The sequence below is a fragment of the Coenobita brevimanus genome, chromosome 16 (genome assembly GCF_032717465.1).
Source record: "Coenobita brevimanus isolate Jiangsu-jjx chromosome 16, ASM3271746v2, whole genome shotgun sequence".
In the NCBI taxonomy this organism is placed as follows: domain Eukaryota; kingdom Metazoa; phylum Arthropoda; class Malacostraca; order Decapoda; family Coenobitidae; genus Coenobita; species Coenobita brevimanus.
This window is the reverse complement of record NC_136969.1, coordinates 19522440-19548066: the sequence shown is the minus strand read 5'-3', so window position 1 is coordinate 19548066 and position 25627 is coordinate 19522440. Positions and strand designations below refer to the sequence as shown.

The 25627-nt window shown below is 41.0% G+C and overlaps 1 protein-coding gene across 1 annotated transcript in view; it reads left to right on the top strand.

Moving 5' to 3' along the window:
- Positions 1-17609: 17609 nt before the first annotated feature.
- LOC145390982 (uncharacterized) overlaps positions 17610-25627 on the top strand; it is a 14575-nt gene continuing 6557 nt past the window's right edge. Inside the window, exon 1 of the mRNA XM_080265716.1 lies at positions 17610-17750. Within this exon, the coding sequence (XP_080121842.1) occupies positions 17610-17750 (141 nt within the window). The remainder of the gene's footprint in view (positions 17751-25627) is intronic.

Here is a 25627-nt window from a genome sequence, read left to right as displayed (position 1 = left end):
TAATGTTAGCGCATATTTACATAGTGAGCGCACCCGCTAGGCCTGTTGTTTCAACTTACCTTATATTTTTCCACTTACATTATACTTTTCCACTAAAATTACACCCTTTTCCACTTTATATAACCGTTATTACATATTTACAAGCCTTACTATTATAGTGAGCGTCAGATTATCGTATGTTTACATAATGAGCAAACTCGCTATGACTACTGTTTCAACTTACATTCTATTTTTCCATTTATACTTTTCCACTTACACTATACCAGTTTCCACTTTATATTACTGTTATCACATACTTACAGACCTTACTATTATAGTGTGCATCAGATTATCGCATATTTACAGCACTTAGAGCATCATATTGTAAGCATACATATTATCAGTAATTCACTAACGTGTGGTATTCTTTGAAGCAAGGCGCAATGCACAAGCCAATGTTGCAGTCCACACACTTGTACCTCGTGTCTTTTCTTTGAGTGGTTTCTCTCACTCGGGAATGGCTACAGACGTGACACCGCCGCTGGGGTCTAGAGCAGTTCAGTTGAGGAGGTATGAAGGTGGGGAAATGGCGTGTGGTGAGGCGTAGGGGAGTCTTTGCGGCAGTGGTAGGGCGGTGGCAGTGGTGGGGCCTGTCCTCTGAATATTTCATGAAGATTTTGCGGGCCAGCTCCCTCACAAACCCCTTGAAGGTCTCTGTGGTTTCTGTAGCCATGGCGTGGAGATAGTGGCAGTTCAGGACCGTGATGTAAAGCAAGTGGAAGAAGAGCTTTTTGTACCACTTCATCGTGGTCCTGACACACTCCACACTGGAAATCATGGAGTCAGACTGATCTACTTGCCTCATGTTGATATTGTAATCCAATACCGACTCAGGTTTCCAGATGTGGCGCCTCCTCTCACTGCGGTAATCCACGGAGTCTGTGCGGTGCATGAGGGGGTGGTGTACCGTGGATAGGATGGAAACTTCTCTGTTGTGGTTCCACAGGGTGGTGAGGATGTTATTAGACTTAAAAAAAAAAAAAAAAAAAACTCATTCCTGTCAAGTTTCCTCCCAACTTTGACCATATGCCGACGGTCTCTCTTTACGATGCCACAGACTCCGGTGTCATGGAAGTGTAGGCGCTGTGCGAGAAGGGGGCTAGTACCAGTTGTCAAGGTAGAGCATGTGACCCCAGTGAAGGTAATCCTCTATCATTGTCTTTACCATGGCCCCTGAGAGTCCAATACTTCGATCTTCTATTATGTCTGTCTGTGTGCCGGTGTACAAGACTATGTCTTGCACATAACAAGTCTTTCAGTCACACATAACAAAGATCTTGAACCCAAAACGGTATCTCTTGCTGGGTATGTGCTGGCGAATAGAAATATTGCCTCTCCCTTTCCACGACACGAAACTCTCGTCTATGACAAGGTCTCGATAAGGACAGAAGGATGAGCGGAACTTTTCATGCAGGTGATCAAATACCAGCCTTATTCTCCTCATTCTATCCGTGTTATCAGCATTAGCAGGATCGTCAGCATTGTAAAAGTGGAGGTGGCTCAGAATTTGCTGAAATTGATTCCAGCCCATTACTTTCCCAAAGATAGGTGTGCTGGTCATAGGGTCCGTAGACCAGTATGCCGGAATTTGTCTTTTCCGTACAATACGCATCAAAAGAACCAGGGCTAGAAAGATAAACATCTCACTTTGGGGAAGGGGGTGGCTTTATCAGTGGAGAGGCGGCCTGCAGTCCTGATGGACTCAGGTTCGAATCCCGGCTGGGACAGGGAACAGTTTAAGGATTTGAATTTCATAAAAAAAAAACAGACTTTCCTGATCTACCAGAAGACCCGCCGACATGTCATAAAAGTACCCCCGCTAATACCAATACACCAGTCCTGTATGAGACAGCCCTAGCATGTATTCAAAATGGACGGTGGGTGTTAGCGCCGAAGTGGTGACATATAGAGAGGTGTATGGTATGTAGTAGGACTACTGGGCCTTGAGAGCAGGCTGTGAAGCCTATGCCCAGTGTTGGACACATAAAAAAAAAAAAAAAAAACTTATGGTAACATGGTAATCATACTGGAGGGAGTCCTGCTTCTCCTACCTTCTCGCTCACTTTCACAGTGCTGGCTGCATGCAAATGTGTTACTCTGTTCCACAATCCACTCCACAAACTCCTCCCAAAAGAACAGGTGAAAGAAATCCACCCTGGTCAGTGTGGATTCCTGGAGCTGTGCAGCCAGACCGCCACTCGTCAGTGAAGGGGTGAATGATGGGAGTGAAATTACTCCCATCTTCCCAGTCCAACGAAACACTACCGTCTCCAGCCACGTCCCCATCGTTGCTTTCATCGGGGTGGGGAGGAGAGGGTGGTGGAGGAGGTTTGGGAGGTGGAGAGCAGAGCCCTTCCCCACTCGTGCTCCTCTTCCTTCTCCTTTTTCCTTTCCCCTTTCCCCTTTCCCTTCCCTTTCCCTCCTTTCCCCACATCACGGGGCTGTGGAGAGGAAGCGCGGGAATGATAAGGGGTGAAAGATGTGCTAGGGAGTGGCTCCCCGCTGCCTCACAAGACATGCTCATGCTGCCTCCCTCACACCACGACTTTCACTTTCACCGCTCTCTCCCGCCACACCACTTTCACTTTCACCACTTACTACCGCCACACCGCTCCTGCCTTCCCCATACAAAGCACTAGGCTCATACCTGTGTCTTCTCCTCGCCGCCCTTTCGATTCCATACCGTGAAATCCTCTCTCTCCTGAGCCATGAGGTAGCACCACGTCCCATGGCTCCGTTCTCGTCCTCGTCCTTGTCCTCGCCCTTACCCTCCCTTTCCTCTAGGGGCTGGAGAGAGGTGCGTGCACATGGTTGGGGTGCAGGCTGGCCATCTCTAGCCTCATGATACCTCACATATCGCTGCATCTTCAGGGACAGTACTTCCTCTTCACTGCTGCTCGTTTTGTCCTTGGGAAGCACGTAATCCTTGTCCGCCATGTTGTCATCAAGTGGGGAATTGCTGTCGCCTGTGAAGGCGCCCAGGGTGTCTTGAATTTCAGTGTCAGAGAGACCTTGGTGCGCCATGTCCATTCAGGGTCACTGCTACAAGGTGGGTGACCGAGACAAGGGAGCACGCGGGTCATGTGGGGTCAGGTAGTGTCCCTGCCTGGTGGCGGATTAGGGAAAGTGTCCCACACGTACGTACCAAAAATCATGCATGAGATTTGAAAATTGAGCAAATGACTGACCTTGCAATAGCAAAACATATGGATACATCATCAGGTGTCGTGGTGACAAAACGTAGTGACGTATCCATACGTCAACGGGATGCCTCGGGTTAAAAAATGAGAACAAACTCATTGAAAAAGCGTAACTTAAAAAAGTATGGATAACAAGATGCCTAACTCAAGAGGAATTGGGAACACTAAAGGAGGGGAGAGAGAAAGCAAAAACAAAGAACGCAGAAAGGTCAGAGGTAGAGAAGACTAATTTTTTTACAAAGTAATTGGATTGCAGGTACAAACGTGGTTCATAACCAACAGGGAATAATAACAGTGATGGTGGTAGACTCAAGCTATGGCAAGTATGTAAACAAGATAATTAACCCCTTAACCACGAGGCGTCACTTTCGTGACGCTTGGGAGCAAGGGATCATACCACGGGGTATCACTTTTGCGATTCTGTGTTATTTTGAATTCACCTGGGCTTTCAAGTGGTGGTTTGTATCATCTATCAGTACTGCCAATGTCCAACACTAGTCAGCACTCCTAATCTCAACTGTACTCCCATCCATTGTTGACAATTTAGCCATTTCTCCCCACTCTTGACTCCCCTCCCTACCTCCCCTCCATTACCCTCTCCTCTCGCCTGCCCAGCCGTGCTACGCTAAGTAAATCTTTCCTGGAATTTTCCACTGATTTCATCCATTGAAATAAGCCCTATGCCCTATTCTTATACCAAATAATATATACCAAAAAGAAATAAGGTAAGTGAGAGTGCCATACACCTGGAATTGGCTAATTGTCACCTGACAACACCTTACATGCACTCGTTCGCTAATTTTCGCTGTTTATTTCCCCTTGAAATATGCAGTATAATCTATTCTCGTAATAAAAATATATATAAGAAAGGAAGGGAGAAGCCTAAGTGATATTTACATTCACCTGGAACCACCTAATTATTGCAGGCCACCACACTGTATTCTATGCCAAGTAAATCTTCCCTGGAATTTTGCACTGATTTCATCCATTGAAATAAGCCCTATGCCCTATTCTTATACCAAATAATATATACCAAAAAGAAACTAGGTAAGTGATAGTGCCATACACCTGGAATTGGCTAATTATCACCTGACAACACCTCACATCCACTTGTTCGCTAATTTTCGCTGTTTATTTCCCCTTGAAATATGCCGTATAATCTATTCTCGTAGTAAAAATATATATAAGGAGGAAAGGGAGAAGCCTAAGTGATATTTACATTTACCTGGAGCTACCTAATTTATAATGTATTGTCTAGATTTCCTGCCAATCATTTCACAGCTATATATTGGCAGCTCTCAAGAGGCTGACATTGGCAGTAATGCATTCTCCCTAAGTAGGCCACCCCGGCCCACCACTATCAGTTTACTGTCGTCTTTCAAGGTGAAAGTACGTCGGATTCGCTCCTGCTAACTTCTGCCGTTTTTTAGCCCCATGCAAAAGGCACTGTGACCTTTACCCCCTACTAAACCTCGTGTGGAAAGAGGTAAAGGGCTGACAATTCATAGAGAGTGACTACGATCTTTCTGTTGAGTAAAACAATGCAAGTGGAATTGTAAATAATGTGTAAACAGCAAGTGAAAGCAATGAATGTAAGAATAAGTGAACAGTGGAAAATAGTTTTATAAGTTACTTCAAGTGACAGTGCATAACACAGTGTAAATAAAATAGAAATGTAAATAATGTAAATAAAATAGAGAACGTAAATAGAAATGTAAATGAGTAGTAATATAAGAATACGAGTTTACTGTATATACTAGGAGTAATGAAAGTGAAAGTTTCACTCTAGCATATATGAATACTATGAGTTATGAGAGTGAAGGTGAAAGTGACATTCACTTTCAGTGCTAGTATACAGGACGAGAAAGTGAATGCTACGTATTTTACTGAAAGAGAAATTGAATCCCTACAGTGACAATAAACCACTATTACTGAAGGAAACTTATGGATAAAGACTGTAGATATAAATAAGTGTTATATAGTAATAGAAATATAAACTGTGAGTGTTTTTTTGAATAATAAATGACAGAACACCAGCGGCGAATGATGTCAAGTGGGAGGGTCATACGCCCTCGTAATTTTCATTGCTTTCACATTTTTTTTTTTTTTTTGAGTATGGATTCCAAACTATTTGAGAATCATAGAATAGTGTTTCTAGTCATAATATCAGGCTGTAGCAATCATATTACGGGTTGTCGGGAAGTGTAAAGTGGAGACTTTGTTACCCAACTTCAGAGTCTCCACAAGTCCTACGGTACTCGACGAAGGCTCAACAAACGCCCCAGGAGAAAGCTGAGGGTATCTGCCATAAGCATATGTGATTTTAATATTCTAGGACTAATAACTGATTTTTGGCAAATATTTTTAGAGAGTCTCGGAGCGTGAGTATGCCCGCGGGAGCCGCAAGAAAAAGCAAAACAAGCCCGCGGTTAAGGGGTTAAGTTGATGTACTCAAATGCAGATGGAATGGTATCTGAATTATTAGAGATAAAAGACTATACCAAAGAAAAAGAACCACACATTATTTGCCTACCTGAATTAACTCCAAATTAACTCCAAAGATATCAAACAACACTCTAAACTTAGAGGAATACAATATATGGAGAAGAGATTGGAATTTAAAAAAAAGGAGGAGGAATTACAGTATATTACAAAAAAAAATCTACAAGTCAAAGAAGTAGAGCTAGACATACCCTCATAAGTAGAACTGATTGCAGCAGACATTAAGACATCTGAAAGGAAAGTACTGTAATTGTGGCTAATGTATACATGTCACCCAAAATGAAAGTTTGGGAAAGAGGTGTATATGAAGACCTGGCGGAGAGTACAATTTAGAGATTAAGAGCATTACTACATAGAATGGAAAAGAAATCTGAAAGAATTATATTAACTGGAGATTTCAATACAAATATAAATTAGAATATTCTAGATGTAAGAAGCCATGAAAGCTGGTGGGACCAAAAGCTCCAGGATTGTGTGCAGGAGCTTTTCCTAACACAACATGTAAACGAAATCACCAGAAGATGAGGACTTGATCCATTAGTACTACATCTTATATTTACTAGGCAAGAAAATGATATTGATAATCATAATGTATCACACTCCATTCGGCATAGTGACCATTCAGTATTAAATTGCAACTTCAGGATTGACATAGCTAACAGTAATGAGAGTTACAAAAAGAGCCTAAACTACAAAAAGGGCAACTACCAAGACCTAGAGAAGTACTTCTTAAAAATAGAATGGGAAAAGGAGCTTAGAGGACAGGACTAAATAGCAATATCTAGAAAATTTTGTCCGTTTTATGTAATAGAAGCCAAAAATTACATCCCACAGCACAAAGAAACAAAAATGAAAATGAAAATTGTTTAATACAGAACGTAAAAAAATTTAAAGACAAAAACAGCCTTGCTGTGAAACAGATATAGAAGACACAATAGTGAAAGGGCTTACAATAACTATAAACAGGCAAGAAACGGTTATACAAGGATAAGGAGAGAGTCTCAAAGACAGTTTGAGGCAGAAATTATAAATAAAAGTAGTGATCACCCTAAGCCATTTTACAGCTACATCCGAAGCAAAAGCAAAGTTAAAGATGGAATACAGTCCATTATGGACAGGGGGATTATCTATACACAAGAAAAAAATATTTGTAAAGTACTCAATAAAAATTTTCAATCAGTTTTTACAGAAGAAAATAATTTTGAAGGAGATGATATGAAACATGCATGCCTACACATATTACCAGATATACAAATATCAGAAATGAGGACCAGGAAGAGTTAAGTATATTAGACAAAGGAAAAGCAAATGGTCCTGACGAAATTGCAGGTTGATTGCTACAAGCATGTGCAAAAGAGTTAAGTAGACCAATATATTTTATATTCAAGGAATCCTTAAGTCAAGGTAAACTACCTGATATTTGGAAGAAAACAAAATTTTTTCCCAAATTCAAAAAAGGCAATAGACAGAATCCACTCAACTACCGACCAGTATCACTGACCAGTGTTGTAAGTAAGATATTTGAAAAGCTAATAAGAAAAGTTTGGGTTAAACATCTAGTAGAACACAATATGACAACAGAAAGACAGTTCGGTTTTAGATATGGGAAATTATGTGTTAGTAATCTATTAAGCTACTATGACAGGTTTGCAGAAACAGTACAGAAAAGAGAAGGATAGAGGGACAGTATCTATCTAGATTTCAAGACAGCATTTGACAGAGTGGCACACCAAAGACTTTCATGGAAACTGTACCATCAAGGAGGAATCCAAGGCAACCTGTACTGTTGGATGCAAAAGAAAATTTCTCAGAAAAAAAGGAAATGAAAATAGTACTAAGGAGTAATTACTCATCGTGGAGGGAAGTGACTATGGGAGTCTCGCAGGGCTCAGTTCTGGCACAAGTTATGTTTTAACTGTTGATGATGCAAAAATACAAAGGAGAATTGCTAACACACACTCTTGAAGAAAGCCACAATGTTAAGATAAAGTTCATGAATGGAGCAATAAATGGCAAATGGAAATCAATGTGAACAAGTGTCATGTAATTAAGTTTGGTAAAAGTGGAAAAAGACCAGATTTGGATTATCATTTTGGAAGTTCAACCCTCCACATATCAGAATGAGAGAAGGACGTAGGAGTGATTATCAATAACAGAATATCTCCTTTTGACCACATCAGTGAGAAGGCATGGAACATGTTTACCCTGCTTGCTAATATGAAAATAGTATTAACATACATAAATAAAGACTTGCTGAGAAAGAGAATATCATTCATCAGAACAACCCTGGAGTATGCATCAGTAGTCTGGAATCCTCATCTCAAAAATCATATAGATAAGATTGAAAAAAGTACAAATGTCCACTACAAGATGGGTGCCAAGCTGAAGGGATCTAATCTACGAAGAAAGACTACAAAAAACTGAGTCAACCAACACTACAGGAGAGAAGGAAAAGAGGAGACATGATAATGTTACATAAACGCATTTCAGGGAAAGAGAAAATAGATATAAATGAGTGTATATCCTATGGGGAGGCATCAGCATGAGGACACTGCAAAAAAATAAATAAAAAGAGATGCGATAAAGACGAAAGGAAATTCCGCTTCTCAAATAGGGCAATTGATCACTGGAATGCACTACCGAAGGAAATACTGTGTGCCAAAGCAATTAATATTTTTAAGGATATGTATGATAAAAGTTATTTCATACACGGGACAGTACGAGCTTGTCTCATTCCTGTTAAGATACAGTTAGGTAGGAACAATAAAGTAAGAACACACACACACACACACACACACACACACACACACAGCCTGATTTATTACCTTTCTTTGGATTTTCTTTCTGTTTAACACCATCTTTTCTTCAAGGAAATTCACCTGACATAGCAATGACGGAATCCCTTTTCTCTCTTTATCTATATTATCAATACAAATTCCCAAGCCAAACCAGGCATTTGTGTGTAAGTGATCAGTAGTCCAACTTGCTCTCATGTTCCTGACTTTGAATCTTTCCCATTTTCTACGCTCTGGCTATGATCATCCCGTCATTCTCCAAATAAATTCTGTTTTTCCACCTTCTGATTCAACTGACTAGCCGAGAATTTCTGACTAACTTTCTTCTACAATGAAATACATTCTTCTTCTCCTTTATCTGAAATCTCAATTTTAGATTTAATGTTCAACAAAGACTTTGGTTTTCCTCTGTTCACTGATTCACCTGGCATGAAAGCCATTCTTAATGACCCAGAGCAGCTTGTACAGGAACATATACGTTCCCTGACTCTCTTAGGGAGAAGTTCGTCATAAATGACCTATTATTTTCTGTATAAATCTTCTTCATCTATTGGGTCTTCCAATCATTCTTTTTTTTTTTTTAATAAAGCTGTCGCACCCCTCCAATAAAGTCTGTAGATCTTCTCAAGAAGCAGCTTTTTTGACATGCTGCTGGTGTGTATTGGATCACCCTCAGGCAATATTTTTTTTTTTTTACTTTCCATGGAATGAGTATTGATTCCATAGCTGGGAGACCTCAGAATGTGCTTCGAGCATTACGGAGATCATCTCAGGAATATAAGTACCCATTTCTTTCTCTCACCCTCTTGTCAAAGGCCACCAGATGTCAGGATTATGTGACCTTTATCTATTTGTTATAGAGAGAGAGAATATGTATTATCTTGCCTGATTGACTGAAAAGACCCAAGCAAAGAGAGAAAATAAATGTTGGCGTTGTAAGGGAACGTCAGAGTAGGTCGTCTCTATCCAGTTTTCCTCTTCGTATTTTAAGTGAGGTGAGGTGATGAAATAGGCAGATTGGGGTTGATGGAGATTTATTGTGAGACAGTTGCTTGGCTGAAAAGTTAAAGAGCTTAACGTGACCCGTGTATGGGTGGTAGCAGTTTGTGCTTGTAGCTTTCCTCCTACTTCAGTCTCTTTAAGCTCCTACTCTCCTTGTCCTTCCTTCTTCCCTGGCTGCCTCTCTGTCGAGATCTCTGGTTCTCTGACTCTCCTACATGTGATTTCGGACTTATATCCTCCTCTGACTTCCGGCTAAAGTGTGTGGGCGTACGTGGGCGTACGTAAGTGCGTGTGTATGTCTGTGTGTGTGAATCTCGCTTCCGACACGTAAACAGCTTCCATCAGGTCATCCTGTGTTTGGGACACGAGTGTCTTACTATGAAAAAATGTATCTAACCTCTCCCTGAGATCTCGGACATATTTACCTGCTTTACATAATGTCACCTACACTATAGCTATAGTTACATAGTTAAATATTACATATTGTGTCAACATATTATTGCCCACACATCACTCATTCATGTCAAACTGTCGTACCCACGACATTTGTATATAGTACAATATACAAAGCATAGGGTTACATGGTACACTGATATGAGTATGTTGAACAAACATACATGGTATTCTTCATAATATTGTAGTGACATAACAAAATTGCAGAAACATAATATAGAGTAGTGAAATATTGCAGCAGCATAACTGTGTATGTATGACATATGTGCAGATATTTACACAATGGTAATATGATAGTAATACAGTGGCAAGTCTACAGTAGTCAATTATATCAAGAATCAGCCATAAGTAATATACTTGCTGCATATATATATATATATATATATATATATATATATATATATATATATATATATATATATATATATATATATATATATATATATATATATATATATGGAGCCTCTGTGGGGTACAATGGTTGAGTGTGCGTTTTCGCACATGGGAGAAGGAGGGTTCAAGCCCCGCCTAGGTAATACACTTTGGGAGCGTTCTTCCAGCCACGTACTGCTTTAACATACATAAGGGGTGCTGTGGTTCAACCAGTGTAGCGTACTATAAAGTATGCTTGCACCCAGTCGGCTTCCGTGAGACGATTACACTTGGTTCACAGACTACACACATTTCCAAAGCCACTCCAACACAACACTCACACTTACAAACACTTCTCACGACATACAATCTCTACCAGAGAGCCTACGCCACATGGTAGAGATACATAAGCTGTATCGTCCGCACTACGGTCGGGATAGGCAGGTCCTGCAGTGGACACTCAAACGGCTGCTGCTGCTGATATATATATATATATATATATATATATATATATATATATATATATATATATATATATATATGTGTGTGTGTGTGTGTGTGTGTGTGTGTGTAGAGAGAGAGAGAAAGAGAGAGAGAGAGAGAGAGAGAGAGATGAGATGTAGTAATATTGTTATTTTAATTATATACATGTATATGAGTTTAATTATATATGCACTATATGATATGTGGCCCCATAAGTTTTTTCTTTTCCATTTTTTATATATATAAATTATATTCGTACTATGAGCATGGCAGCGTCCGGATTGACTCAATATGATACGTTTGTGTGAAGCTGCAGAATGTGGTGAATGTTTTTGGCTTATCCGATAGAGCCAGGATTCCGGGGGCTTGAATTATGAGTGAATGAAAGCGTGGCCTATTTGGATTGGGCAAGTTTGTGCTTTCTGGACATTGCTACTCCTCACCCTGCCCTTGGGTGGGAAAGGAGGTCCGGATGATGATGATGATGATGATGATGGTATACAAATATACAACTTTCATTCAGTGGGCCTCACTTGAATGTTTACTGCCCTTCCCCCGTGAATAATGATCCTAACATTGCAATCCTAAATTCCATTCTGTGCATAGCCAATAGTAATATAGCAAAAATGATGGAGATTATAAAGACAACTGGAGCTGGGCTATACACATAAAATGGATTGAACATATTCATACTATACTCTTTTCAGGGCTTAATTGTTTGATTGATCAATTGCAAGGTTTCAAACTTAAGTGGAGTCAACTTAATATGTGTACTCATGTTTAAAATAATCTTAGTTAGTGGTTGGAAGTGCTTGTAAGTGTGACTGAGGATGGCATAATGGCTTTTCGTAGCTAAGGTTGACGAAGAAGGTGTAAGCACAGGACAATAGTCAGGTGCTATGTATAGACCTGATGCCGAAGGATGAGATGGTGGTGTATTTGAACAAATCACTAAGACTGATGTGTTATGAATGAAGTAGAAGAACTGCGAATGACAGATGTGTAGATGATGGGTGAGATTTTCTGGAGCAAATGTGAAGTTGCAGTGCTGATGAATGCCATGGTTTCTAATGATAGTCGTATCGCCATGGACTGTTTCAGCTGGCTGAAATGTGAAGATGTACGCAGGACAAAGGTGAAAAACATGTAATGATGTGCAACATTTACGTCAATTGTTGATTCACTAGCGAAGGTGACAGTGTTCTGTTTCTTAGTGACCATGATGAGTTCCATGGTAGTGTTGATGGTGACCAATGTCATCTTTCTTAGATGGGAAAAGGTATATTTGATTGACTGTGAACAGATAATCTGTTATAAAGGGTACAAGAATTACTATTGATGTCGGTGTGAAAGATGCTTCTAATTATGGGTAATATAGCATGAGACTCTTGTCCCAAAACAACGGCTTTAAACCATGTTTATAAATGCATTGACTGATTATTTGCGTGAATTGGCAGTAAGCTAATGGTGAGCTTGCCATTACCAGCATTGGATCGCCCCGTACCCTTTCAGGCGCATGGTATCCTTAATACCCTTATACTCCGGACTTAAATTTCGCGGCATCGTGAGCATGTGTGCACAAAAACGGTCGGAAAATTTTAAACTGGTCTATTTTGTTTGCTATTTTTTGCACTCAAAATACTAGAGCAAAATATGGGGCAAGAATATATCATTTGAAAGCTTAGAAGCTGCTCTTTGCCATGATAAAATCAGATAGAAGAAATATTGATCATGGGCAGACATAAAAAACAAAATAAAAAAGTGATGTTGCTGGCCAAAAAAGTGAAGAATTTACAACTCATGTAATATGTGCACAGACATGAAACTTACTGGTATTCGAAGTCATACAAGTGTATAGATTTTCCTACAAGACATACAGATTATTCCCTGGGCCTCTTTTGGTAGTTGGGGTAGCATTCTGGGCAAAATCCCTTGTTTCACTTGGGGCAGACATAGCAAGTACACATTCACTTATTTCCGTCAATAATAGCCCAAAACAGCACTGTCATCCAATGTCATATATCACAACTTATGCCTGAAATACTCATTTGCTGGTGGATATATATATATATATATATATATATATATATATATATATATATATATATATATATATATATATATATATATATATATGTACCTACCAGCTATTTCACTTATACATCTGCTAAAAAGGATAATCTATTGCATGTACCAGATTTCCACTGACTCACAAGCAAGATGGCGGACCTACTATTCTCTATTTGGCTCTACTGTATAATAAACGCTGGGACGTGATTGGATAGCTAAAGAGAGAGAGTGGGAAACAATAGGCCAATCATAAGCCTCGATGTGTGACGTCTAGCCTCAACAAAACACTTTCCATTCTCACATGAGCGGGAGATTTGAAGGCAGCCACGATCGTGGCCTCATGGAGCCTGCCGGGGAAGCCATGTATCATGCCACGAGGAGTACAAAGGTTAAATAATGTTTATGCAAAGCGGGAGACGCTGCCACATTTGTACAATTTTGTACTGGCTTTGCAACACAGCGGCAGAATGGCCAATGTACTCTCCTTCACAGATATCCTCGCATTAACAGTACGTGTTCCTGTCTTGTGACCTACAGCAGATGCTGGAGAGGGATATCTTTACCTAGTGGCAACAGTGAAACCGTCTGGCTCCGTTCCCAGGTTATGCAGACATTCAAGTTCCCGAAAGGGGAGTGGATTATGGAAGGAGGGCAAATTCAGCCAGCAATTCCCGGGGTTCACATCCAGATGAGCCTGATGCAACAAAAACAACAGCAACAACAACTTTAACACCTTAATCACTAGGATGTCTTTTTTTTTTTTTGGTCTATGTTGCCTACTGCCAGATTGATATATTCAAGAAGTGAAGAGGTTAGTCAAACATTAATTTAATGCTGTATTATATGTATGTGTTCTGAAATGCCTTTGGGGGCTAAATTATCTTGGGTTCTCAATATATTGTCTCCCAATTTGTTATCGACTTCATTACCATCATGCTCCAGTATGATCTGAGTAAACTTTCTCATGACTGGATTACTATGTCAATTAACTAGTAACAATGAAAAATATAACCGTTTTAAAGTAAGGTTATGCAGGAAGTGTCTGGAACATGATGAGAGGTAAGGTAATACTAGAACTCAGGAGAGAGGGAGATGAAACAGCCGAATCTTGTAGCCGTGAGAGAAAAAACACAGAACTACACTTGCAACAGTGAGAGCAGGCGGAAACGCCCATCCCACTTTTCTCTCCTGGTTGCATGTGAGTGGTTGGTGGTGGGGTGGGACGTGGCTTGAAGAGATTGGGAGTCCATTTGGTGACCAGTGCTGGGGTGCTGTCTAAGCATGAAACTTCTTTACCTGTCTGCTCCTGCTGCTGCTGTTCATTCTCTCTCTCTCTCTCTCTCTCTCTCTCTCTCTTAGTATGATTGTGGCCTATTTTGATTTAGCTTGTGATTCTGTTATGTTGACCTCCGTCAGTGAAGTTGGAGGGGGTTATGTATTGACCTATGTTTGTCTGTTTGTTTGTTTGTCCCCACGAGATCTCCAAAAGTTCTCAACGAATTTCAATGAATTTTTGTGGAAGAGTGGGCCATGGGCAAAGGAAGAATTGATTAAATTTGGGAGTAGATCCTGATCCTGATCCTGTGTATCCCGCATAATATAAGTTCTCAATGAATTTCAAGGAAATTTTGTGGAAAGGTGGGCCATGGGCCAAGAAAGAATTTGTTTAATTTGGGGGCCGATCAGGATCTGCATGCGGCATTGGCGGGGGTATGAGCTTTCTGTGTGCTTTCTAGTTTTGTATGTAAGCTCTCCTCTTAGGGTCATCACTTACAGGGGAGAATATTTTATTGACTTTGTTTTATTTTGTACCATTCAATATCCTGTTGTTTGGTTTATCAGCTCATCCGTTTTTATATGGTAATTTTGTTTGCCGTAATTAATAACTTTAAAAAGTACCAGTCTCTCTCTCTCTCTCTCTCTCTCTCTCTCTCTCTCTCTCTCTCTCTCTCTCTCTCCTCACCATATTCAATTCAGTACTAAATGTGTATAGAGTATTTTGTGGATTTTTGTGAGACCATATACTCTCAAGATGATGGCTGAAATATTGGCGGAAAAAAATAAGCTTTCCCGCATGTCCCCATTCTGCTGATCTCTGCTGGCCAATCAGAGATGAGCGGTGCAATGCCTTATTCTCACTTTACCCTCGCGGAGGTGCTTATCCATCAATGCTCGCAGTTACCAGTATATTTCCTGTAGCTGGTAGGTGAAATACATGGCTGTGCAAAATGAATTCATCCAAATTTCATGAAAACAGCAAACAAAGCAGCTCTAAAAGTTGGGGGGAAGATAATCTCCAAAGAACAACAGCAAGATTTCAGTGAGTGCAGAGGAACTCCTCGAGAAACGGAATAACGTCATCGCAAGGGCAAATAGAGGCAGGCTAGATAATTTGTCCTTAATGGTGGTTATCGCTTGTTAGAGGTAGTTGAACTGGTTCGATATGAAGAAGAAGAAAACGAAGAAAAAAAGAGGGAGTAGGGGAGGAGGAGGAGGAGGAGGAGGAGGAGGAGGTGTAGGAGGCGGAGGGAAAGAATGGGATGTGATGATAATGATGATGTGGAGGAGGATGAATAACAGGGAAGAAAGGAAGTAGGAGAGAAAAAGGAAGGAGAACCGAAGATTAGAAAGAGGAGGAGGATAAAGAAAGTAGGTAAACATTACAGGAAAATGGAGAAGTTAAGAGAATCAAGAAGAAGAAGTACCCAAAACACTGATATGAGCAAAATTTAATATCTTACTCCTCTGAGGTCCAATGACGTATTATTTTCATTTAAATTTACTGGCTTCAGAAGAACTTATTGGGCTTAGGAGAGCTTTGGAAATGGAGGAATAAGATACAGGCCTCATTAACTTATTTACTATTTTATATTTCCAAGTCTGATACAGTCGTCTGGATGTAGCAAGAACAAAGTTTAAAGTACGTCACCAGATTCAAGAGATTAAGTGACAAAAGAAATCTGAAAGCATCCGATCAAAGGTTTGGTAATGGCAGAAATCAGAAGTTTTCTCTAATGTCTATAACAGTGAAATAGTAAACAGTGGCAGTGACGTGAGTAAAATAGCAGTAGACATTAATACAAAAATTTTACAACAGGAATGCCATGATCAAAAAGAATAGTTAATGATATCGAATTCGTGGTCACACATATTCCTAGTATCACCATCCCTCCATCAACTAACTCCCTGCATCCCCTTCGTCAAATAAGCCTATAATAACCCCTCCATCAGTTAATCCCTACATCAGTTAACCACTCCACAGCTTCTACATCAAATGACTCTTCCATCACCCCTCCATCAAATAATCCCTCTATAATATATCCATCAATTGACTCCTCCACAACACCACCATCTTTCAACCCTCCACAACCCTTCTATCAGTTAATCCCTCCACGACCCCTCCATCAAACAAACTTCCTCAACCCCCTACACCAATCGACACCTCCACAACTCCTACATCAGTTAACGCCCCCACAAGCTCTACATCAGTTAACACCTTCACAACCCCTGCATAAATGAATCCCGCTATCACCCCTCCATCAATAAACCCCTCCACAACCCAAACGTCATTATGCCCTTCCGCAGACCTTTCATCAGTTGACCTCTCCATCATCCCTCCGTCATTTAACCATTTTATCCATTAACCCTTCTATCCATTAACAGGTCCACAACCTCCACCCCATCAATGATGAGCCTAATATGCAATATCCAGCATTACACTTTATTTGGCGTAGGGATTGGCTGAATTACAACGGATAATTGAGAGTTTACTGCATTAAGGGGAGGGGGGAGACTGAGGATGAGATGGAGCAATAGGATGAAAAGGTGTGGCTTGGAGGGAGGACAGCCTGAAGACAGGGTGACATGGAGGTGATTTGCTTGTAGCCACTCCTACAGGGATTATGGTACTTGCCTCCAGGTAGACAAATGTTCATATACTGACAGATACAATATGTTTACTGAAATTACTCACTGTAGGATAAGAATACCAGGATGATCTGTAAAAATAGCAAGTGGGATGAGACACATATAGGGAAGTAAACAGTTTAAATACCTTGTATCATTGGTAGAAAGGAGTTAAAAACTGTAGTGTATCAACTTTAAGTGCATATACTGTATGTCAGGTATAAGTTTAGGGTAGTGAACTGATCATTACATATGGTATGCTCCCTGAAATGATAGAGGTAAGAAGAAAAAAAAAATTGGACCAGATATATGGGAGAGTTGAAACCAGCTCAATGATAGATGTCAAGGGCCATTTTGAAGTGCCAGGCCCAGGGGAAAACATTAATGGACAACAGCTGAACAGCTTGTGTCAGAATAGGCCACACATCAGTACCTGGGTAATTGGTATTTAAACATAACTATAGCATTTAAATATATATGTTATAGAGAGACTGAATGGAATGTTGAATGGAGCTTGATTGATTACGTGCTTGTAGGAAGAATTATGGCAACAAGAGAATGCTGAAGGGAGTTTGATTCATCAGGATAGTGCTGTAACCGGCATTCTTCTTTGCTGTCCTTATCTCATTCTAGTTGTTCAGTTACTCTTCCAGGAGCTGCCTAGCATGTGCCAACCGACCTGCTGCAGTTATCCTCTCTTCTTATGTTCTTAACTAACCTCACCATCAATGAGCCCTTACACAACCCCTCCATCAACTAACCCTTCCACAATCCCTCCAGGCCAAACATGAGAGGGGTGGGTCGCGTAGTGTCTGGAGTGAAAAACGGAGTTAAAATCAAATTGTTACCGCTATACACTCTCCTCTTGGCACTCAACGTCTCTCAGGTTGACTTCTTCTCCCTCGACATCGAAGGAGATGAGATGAAGGTAAGAGAGAGAGAGAGAGAGAGAGAATGACCTTGATATTAGAGTGATAAGAGACTTAAGGGCCGTATTATAAGTGACTTGAGATTTCGTAATACCTTTTCCAAAGCGATTTAATTTGCACATTACACCTCGGTATCCTCATGTATGTTATTCTTTATCGCAGTACCACAACATTACAAATAGGATACTAGAAAATGTTAGGAATGTAAGATACAGAATAAATCTCTAAGAATGAGGTACTACGAAGCCTCTCATGTTACTTAGAATATGACACTCAAACACCTCATCTCGTCAGCTCAGGAAGCATTTGTAACACCTCTTCATTAGCTGTTAAACAGTACGGGTTATTAGTCACTTGACGGTTATTTACGAGTATATCACCTGTGCATCAACATGAATATTATATATGACCTCCAAGAAATAATTACAGTACCATGTGCAAAAATAAATTATACTGTTTTTGCTCTGACTCGGCCTAAAACCGCAATCTCCTCTACTTGAATACTGTAAAATAATTGCATTACTAGGTACAGCATGAACTATACTTTTTTTGATCTGCATGGCCTAAAATTGTCATGTATACATCTTGAAAGCTGAGATGTATGTAATAGTAGATCGGCAATTGAAGGCGATGTTGGTCACAAAGAAGTACTGCTGCAAGAATCTATAGTTGTAGAATTGTCTGATTCTGCCAACGAACTACGTGACATCAGCCGCAAAAAGATAAAAATCTAGGACAAGTAAAGGTGAAAAGACCGCAGTAAAGATGTGTTGAGGAACCTCCTTAATCGCCCACAATGCAATCCTTCTGAGATCATAATGTTTTTCAACAGGTTAGTACTGCTTTGTATTCTTTATTATGAAATTTAGACAAACATTGACTTTAAAAAGTTGAAAAGCGTCAACAGGTTAATACTGCTTTATATTCATTATTATGAAATTTATACAAACTTTTATTTTAAAAAGTTCAATAGCATCAACAGGTTAATACTGCTTTGTATTCTAAAGTGATATGTATACAAACTTTGACTTTAAAACGTTGAATAGCGGATGACAGAGTACTAACCCTTTGACCGCAATGTTCTTTCATATATTTTTATCTTTTATATTTGATAGATGATTTTATTCAGTTTAAGTGGTAAGATCTTACAAGGAGACGGACTCAGAACAAGTCATGTTTTCCGTTCATTCACTATAATGTGCTGTATTATCATTCTTGTTGCCACTGGACAATTTATTTACAGCACAGTACCTTTATCGGTGAAAGGGTTAATACAGTAATAGTTTTTAATAAAGAATCCGTGCTTTTGTGCCATATTCATACTTTACCCAAACAATTCAGTGCAGTTTCGGCAAGACATCTTTTTACGAAGGAATTAGAAACAATAGTTCCTATATGCCTCACTGTGATTTTTAAATGGCGGTCACGAATGTAATAGCTAAGACCTTCCGACATTTTCTGTGGCATGGTAAATTTATTTGTTTGATACGAACACCTCTGCATATTCAAACCAAATATAGTGTGGAAAGTTTTTGCCACGTTTGGCTTGTAAAAATTTCCCTGCTTGAGGACACCAAAAACACTGAATTCAACTCAGCTACTGAGCCAGTCGTGGAATGTCACACCATTCTGAAATTGTCATAGAAATTGTTTTCCAGTGGTACCAGACTTTTTCCCCCCAAAAGATTCAGACTTGGACGAAAACGCCCCCCAAAATAAACATTTCCACTACACAAGAACAGAACACCAAACTTTTTTTCCCCTCAGCTATTAGGCCAAACGTGGCATGTCATACCTCTTTAAAGCTCTCATGAAAATTGTCTTCCAGTAGTACCAACCATTAAAAAAACACTGAAATCTCTGCAGAGTATAAAATATATACTGTACTATATATTAGTTTGCTCTTGTAAATATTAATAGTCCTTCAAACACTTCGGTTTCCATTTCTGTGACCATATATCACTTGTATCAAGCAACTGTCGTGAAACTCAGTCATAATGTTCTAGAATTATTTAATTAATTAATTAATTAGTTAATTATTCAGCATCATCCATACCTCCCTTGGCTCCATAGACTGGGATTAGAAAGGGTCCGGAGAACTAAAAAGAACTTGATAGTGTGGGACGCTAAACAAAGCTTGCCCAGTAGGATGGGCCGCGCTTCCACTCATTCACCATTCAAGCCACCTGAATCCTAGCTCCACTTGATAGATCAAAACTTATTCGGAAAGTAGCTTCATACTCACGTGTCCAAGATTGTCAGCCTTATGACACTCAAGTTAAAAAAGGGTGCCAAACCTTGATCATACATTCCCCACAGAATTCATTCAGCTAATTTGATCTCTTGCCAGTTCTTTAGTGTCAATAGCTTTCATTTTTCCTCTCCTCACATATTAATTTGTCGCTCATTTACGATATCTATCTATCTTGTTTGTGGCCGTGGACGCCTCCTTTCACCTTCAAACTTGCTCAGATACACCTTTTTCAGCACTCTATCCACGCCGATTGTCTCCGTAGGACCATACCGTCTAAGCACTCTCTGTAAAACCCTGGTTACCACAGACTTTCATACTTAGCATCTAACACAAATCATATGAAACCTTATCCCATCCACTCTCCTCACAACACACATATTCAACAGTCCCGTCTCTACTGCTCTTACTCTTTTTTTTTTTTCCTTTTTAATTTTCATGTTACACCATAGTTTGAAACTCGCATGTCAGAGCTGGCAAAATGAAATACTTCAGGCACACGTCTCGCCGTCGGCACACTCAGACCTCTGCTTCTTATGAAGACCTTCATAGCAACAGCCAATTATTTTAGTCCTTGTGACTCTACCCCCCTGGGGGTAGGAGGGTTTTCAAGAATACTCCCCCAGCATCCTTGCTTGTCGTACGAGGTGACTAAAACGTTGCTGGAGGGTTAGTGCCCTCCCCGGGAAACAGCTAACCAAAAAGACGAACAAGAAGCCTCAGACTAGGACTGACCAAAAGATGACAACCAAGGACCGGACAATTGACATGGTACGGGTCGCAACATGGAATGTAAGGGGTACGAATGATTAGGTAAAAGACAGAGAGATTGTCCAGGTGCTTGAGGGTGCGAAAGTGGATGTATGTGGAGTAACTGAAACTAAATGGAGAGGAGACAGTGTGAGAGAATAGGAGTATGGATGGGGTATATGTGCAGGAGTAGGTGAGAATGAGAAAGCAAAAGAAGGAGTGTGTATTGTTGTGAGTAAAAGATGGAAGAAGAACATAAGAGAGTATGGATCAGTTGGGTCAAGGAATGTGTGGATAACATTGAAAGATGAAATACAAATGTGGGAGATTGTGTGCGTGTATGCACCAACGCAAGAACATGTAAGCAGAGTGAGAGAAGAGTTCTGGACAAATGTGGAAGTGTGCATGGAAAAGTTTGGAAGGAATGAGAGTGTTTTTGATCGGTGATATGAATGGTAAAGTAGGATATGTGAGGGTGGATAGAATAGTTGATGAGTGAGATGTACCTGTTGAGATAGATGAGAATGGCAGTGCGTTAGTGGACATTTGTGCCGGGAGGGGGTTGGTGATAGCCAATACCCTCTTCAGGCACAAAATGATCCACAGGTATACATGGCGAGTGATGAGAAGGGTGGGTGGTGAACTAAATGAAAGGAAGGCAACGATTGATTATGTGTGTGTGGATAAAAGGATGCGTAGATGTGTAATGGATGCAAGGGCTTATAGAGGTTGGGGGAGTGGACTTCCTGACCACTACTTGGTGGTGGCCAGAATCAAGATCCAAGTAAGATGGAGAAATAGAAGAAGGGAAGGATGGGAAGAAGGAGTAGTTGCAAGGAGAGTGAAAAGGTTACAAGAGGATGAGAAAAAGGCAGAGTATAAGAGAGAAGTGGAGGAACAACTGGGTAAATATGAATTGGAGCAGATGGGGGATGTGAAAGGTGTGTGCAGGATATTCACAGAAGAAATATGTGCAGCATGTGATGGGATGTATGGGGTGAAGAGAAGACAGAGGGGGGTGCAAAGAACACCATGGTGGAATGACGAGGTGAGACAGGCTGTGGCATAAAAGAAGAAAGCATGCAATGAATGGATGAGAAATAGGGGCGTGGAAGAAGTTGAGAGGCAGAAGAGAGACTTATATGTAGAAAGGAAGAGAGAGGTGAAAAGATTAGTAAGAGAGAGTAAGAAGACAGTGGATGAGGATTTTGGAAGGATTTTCAGTGTAAAGTGGAGGGACTAAGAAAATGTTCTGGTAAGAGGTGAAGAGAGTAAGACAGGGTAGCAGTGAAGTTTGCAGGGGAGTGAAAGATAAAAATGGTAGATTACTAGTGGAGATTAAAAGTGAGCAGATGAGGAGAACACTTTAAGGAATTGTTGAACATAGAGGATGGAAGTAGTGCGAGTATAAGTGGCTGGGGAATGGCTGGGAGAAGGAGGGAGGTGAGAAGACAGGAAGAAATCAGTAGGATAGAAGTTCTGGAAGCAACGAAGAAAGTCAAATTGGGGAAAGCCCCAGAAGTTGATGTAATGTGTGGTGAAATGCTCAGGCAGGGGGGAGAGATAGGAGTAGAATGGGTGTGGAAAATGTGCAGATTGGTTTGGGGGAAGGTAGAGTCCCATAGGATTGGAAGTCAGGTATAATTATTCCCTTGTACAAAGGAAAAAGGGGAAAAAAAGTGTGTGTTAATCACAGGGGCATTTGTCTTCTTAGTGTAATAGGAAAAGTGTATGGTAGGATACTTATTTACAGAGTTAGGGAAGGAACAGGGGAATTAGTGGAGAAAACAGGGAGGCTTTTGGAAGGGAAGAGGTTGTGTAGATCAGATATTCATTCTTAGATCTTTAGTGGAAAAGTTTCTAGAGAAGGGAAAGAAGTTGTATGTGGCTTTCATGGATTTGGAGAAAACATATGTCTGGGTGGATAGACAAGGATTGTGGAAAGTATTAACAAAATATGGAGTAGATGGGAAGTTGTTGAATGCTATGAAGAGTATGTATGATGGTGCTAAGGCTGCTGTGAGTGTGGATGGTGAACTGAATGAATTTTTCTCATTGAAGGTTGGGTTGAAACAGGGATGTGTCATGTCTCCATGGTTATTCAATCTGTACATGGATGGGGTAATAAAAGAGGTACAAGGTAGGGCAGTGGATGTTGGAGTGTCCCTGGTGAGAGATGGTAGTTTTTGGAAACTCCCTGTACTGTTGTTTGCAGATGATACTATATTGTTGAGTGAAGACGAAGGGGAGCTGCAAGGCTTGATGGATGAGTTTGGGAGAGTGTGTAAGAAACGGAATCTAATGGTGAATGTAGGGAAGAGTAAAGTGATGGTCAGTGAATGTATAGTGAGGTTGGATGGTGAGGAAATGGAAAATGTGAGTACGTTTAAGTACTTGGGTAGTGTGATGAGTAAGGATGGAAGTTTGGAGCTTGAAGCGCTTGAAAGGTACAACAAGGACCAAAGGTTGCTGGTTCCTTGAAAGCAGTGATAAGAAACAGGGAAGTGAGCATGGAAGTGAAAAAGTTACTACATGACAGTATTGTGATAACAACTCTAACGTATGTATGTGAAGCTTGGACGTTGTTGGAAGGACACAAGTCAAGAATGAGAGCAGTGGAAATGAGTTACTCAAGAGGGGCCTGTGGAGTCACATGGAGAGACAGGCTGAACAATGAGGATAAAGAGGAGCGTTGTGGTGTGGATGTTAATGTAATAGGAAGCGTTAGGAGGAACACACTGAGGTGGTTTGGCCATGTGGAGAGGATGGAGGGTGAGAGACTGACGAGGAGAGTGTATGTGAGTGAGGTGGAGGGGGGAGAGGGAGGGGAAGGCCGAGGATGAGATGGAGGGATGGAGTGGAGAGGTGTATGAGAGAGGGGGGGTTGAGTTGGGAACAGGGCAGTGAAATGGCTGGGGACAGGGCGACTGGAGGCGATTTGTTTGTGGCCACCCCGTACGAGATTGAGGCGTCTGGTAATAGATAGATAGAGACAGACTCTACTTTCCCCTTCTTTTGCTCATAATTTTCCTCTATTTTCTCTCAATTCTCTCCACCTTCTTTCACAACAACCATCACTTTGCTTTTTTCTACATCCACTTTCAAAGCACGATGATCACAGACATCTACCAAATTCAGCGCTAGTCTTAAAAGCTCTTGTCTGCAACTTGGAAGCACCCTTGAATCACCAGTTTACAGCAGATTTGAAATAGTCCATCCTTTAACATTGAATACCAACGCCATCCTTCTCTCCATTACTCGTGTTTCTACTTCTCTCGTAACCCAATGTATTCATTGTGTACATTATGTAGAGAGAGAGAGAGAGAGAGAGAGATGGTTAGCCTTCTGGGATAGGGACGAGGAGGGCGCAATATATATATATATATATATATATATATATATATATTATGTGTCCGACTCTGGGCAAAGGCTTCAAGGCCTATATCTCGGGGGCAGTAGCCTATCCCAATGCCCAGTAGTCCTCCTACACCTCCACATGTCACCACTTAGGCACTAACACCCAACGTACATACTGAATACATGCTAGGGCTGTCTCATACAGGACTGGTGTATTGGTATTAGCGGGGGTATTTTTACGACATGTCGGCGGGTCATGTGATAGATCAGGAAAGTCTGCTTTTTATGAAATTCAAATCCTTAAACTATTCCCTGCCCCAGCCGGGATTCGAACCTGCGTCCATCAGGACTGCAGGCCGCCTCTCTACCGATTCAGCCATATACATATATATATATATATACCTAGGCTGCTTCCCCCAAGGAAAGGGAGGTAGCCGAGACAGGACGACCCACTCCCCATTTACTCATCCATTCAAACACATTCATTCGCATCTTAGCCCCAAAGGGGAGAACAGACAGATCCTCACCGCACCACACCGCACAAGGGTCAACTGCGCAATGCAATCAGTGACATCCGCAGCAGGGCCCGAGAGCAGAACTGGTTTACTCCTGCCACATCATAACAGACCCATCCCCTTACCCGCACCTGACCTGACTAGATGATCAGACCAAATGCAGGAGAATATCCCCTCAGGGCTGCGTCATCACTTATTCATTCACAATTTCTCTCCATTTATTTCTGTCACGCACAGCCACTCTTCCTTGCTCTACAGACATCCCTCTCGCATCCAACACTCTCTTCACACTGTCCATCCATCCTATTCGTGGTCTTCCTCTCAGCCTTACACCTCTCACATCAGATCTAGTTATCTTTTTCACCAATCGCTCATTATCCATTCTCTCCATATGCCCAAATCATCGCAACACCCTCTGCTCAACTCTACCAGCCATCTCCGAACAACTCCAGTTCTCCTTCGCACTTCATCATTTCGCACCCGATCCATACGCATCACTCCACACATATTCCTCAGACACCTCATCTCCATTACATTCAAACTTTTCCCTCTCTGCTACACCCATATTCCATGTTTCAGCCCCATATAATGCAGTCGGTACCACAACACCCTCATACAGCCTTCTCTTAACCCGCCCCATCCCGTCGACGTATGGGTACGTTGCAACGATTTGCATTTGCCAGTCCCGGCGACGTACCAGTACGTCGTGCAATTGCAAGGTCCCTAATTTGCACAATTTTCAATTTTCGCACGTGATTTTTCGTATGTATACACGGGACACCTTCCTCTATTCCTCTACAAGATGCCAAGCAGGGACAATGCCTTACACTGCATAACCTCCCCCCTCCCCCCCTCACGCCATTGTCTTGGCAAAAGACCTGTTACCAGTGACCTGCCTAGTAAAGATATTCAGGGCCAGAATGATTCCCCAATCGATGACAATGTGGAGGACAATGTTTACATAGCATTAGAAGAAGAAACGACCAGAAATAATGATCAGGTA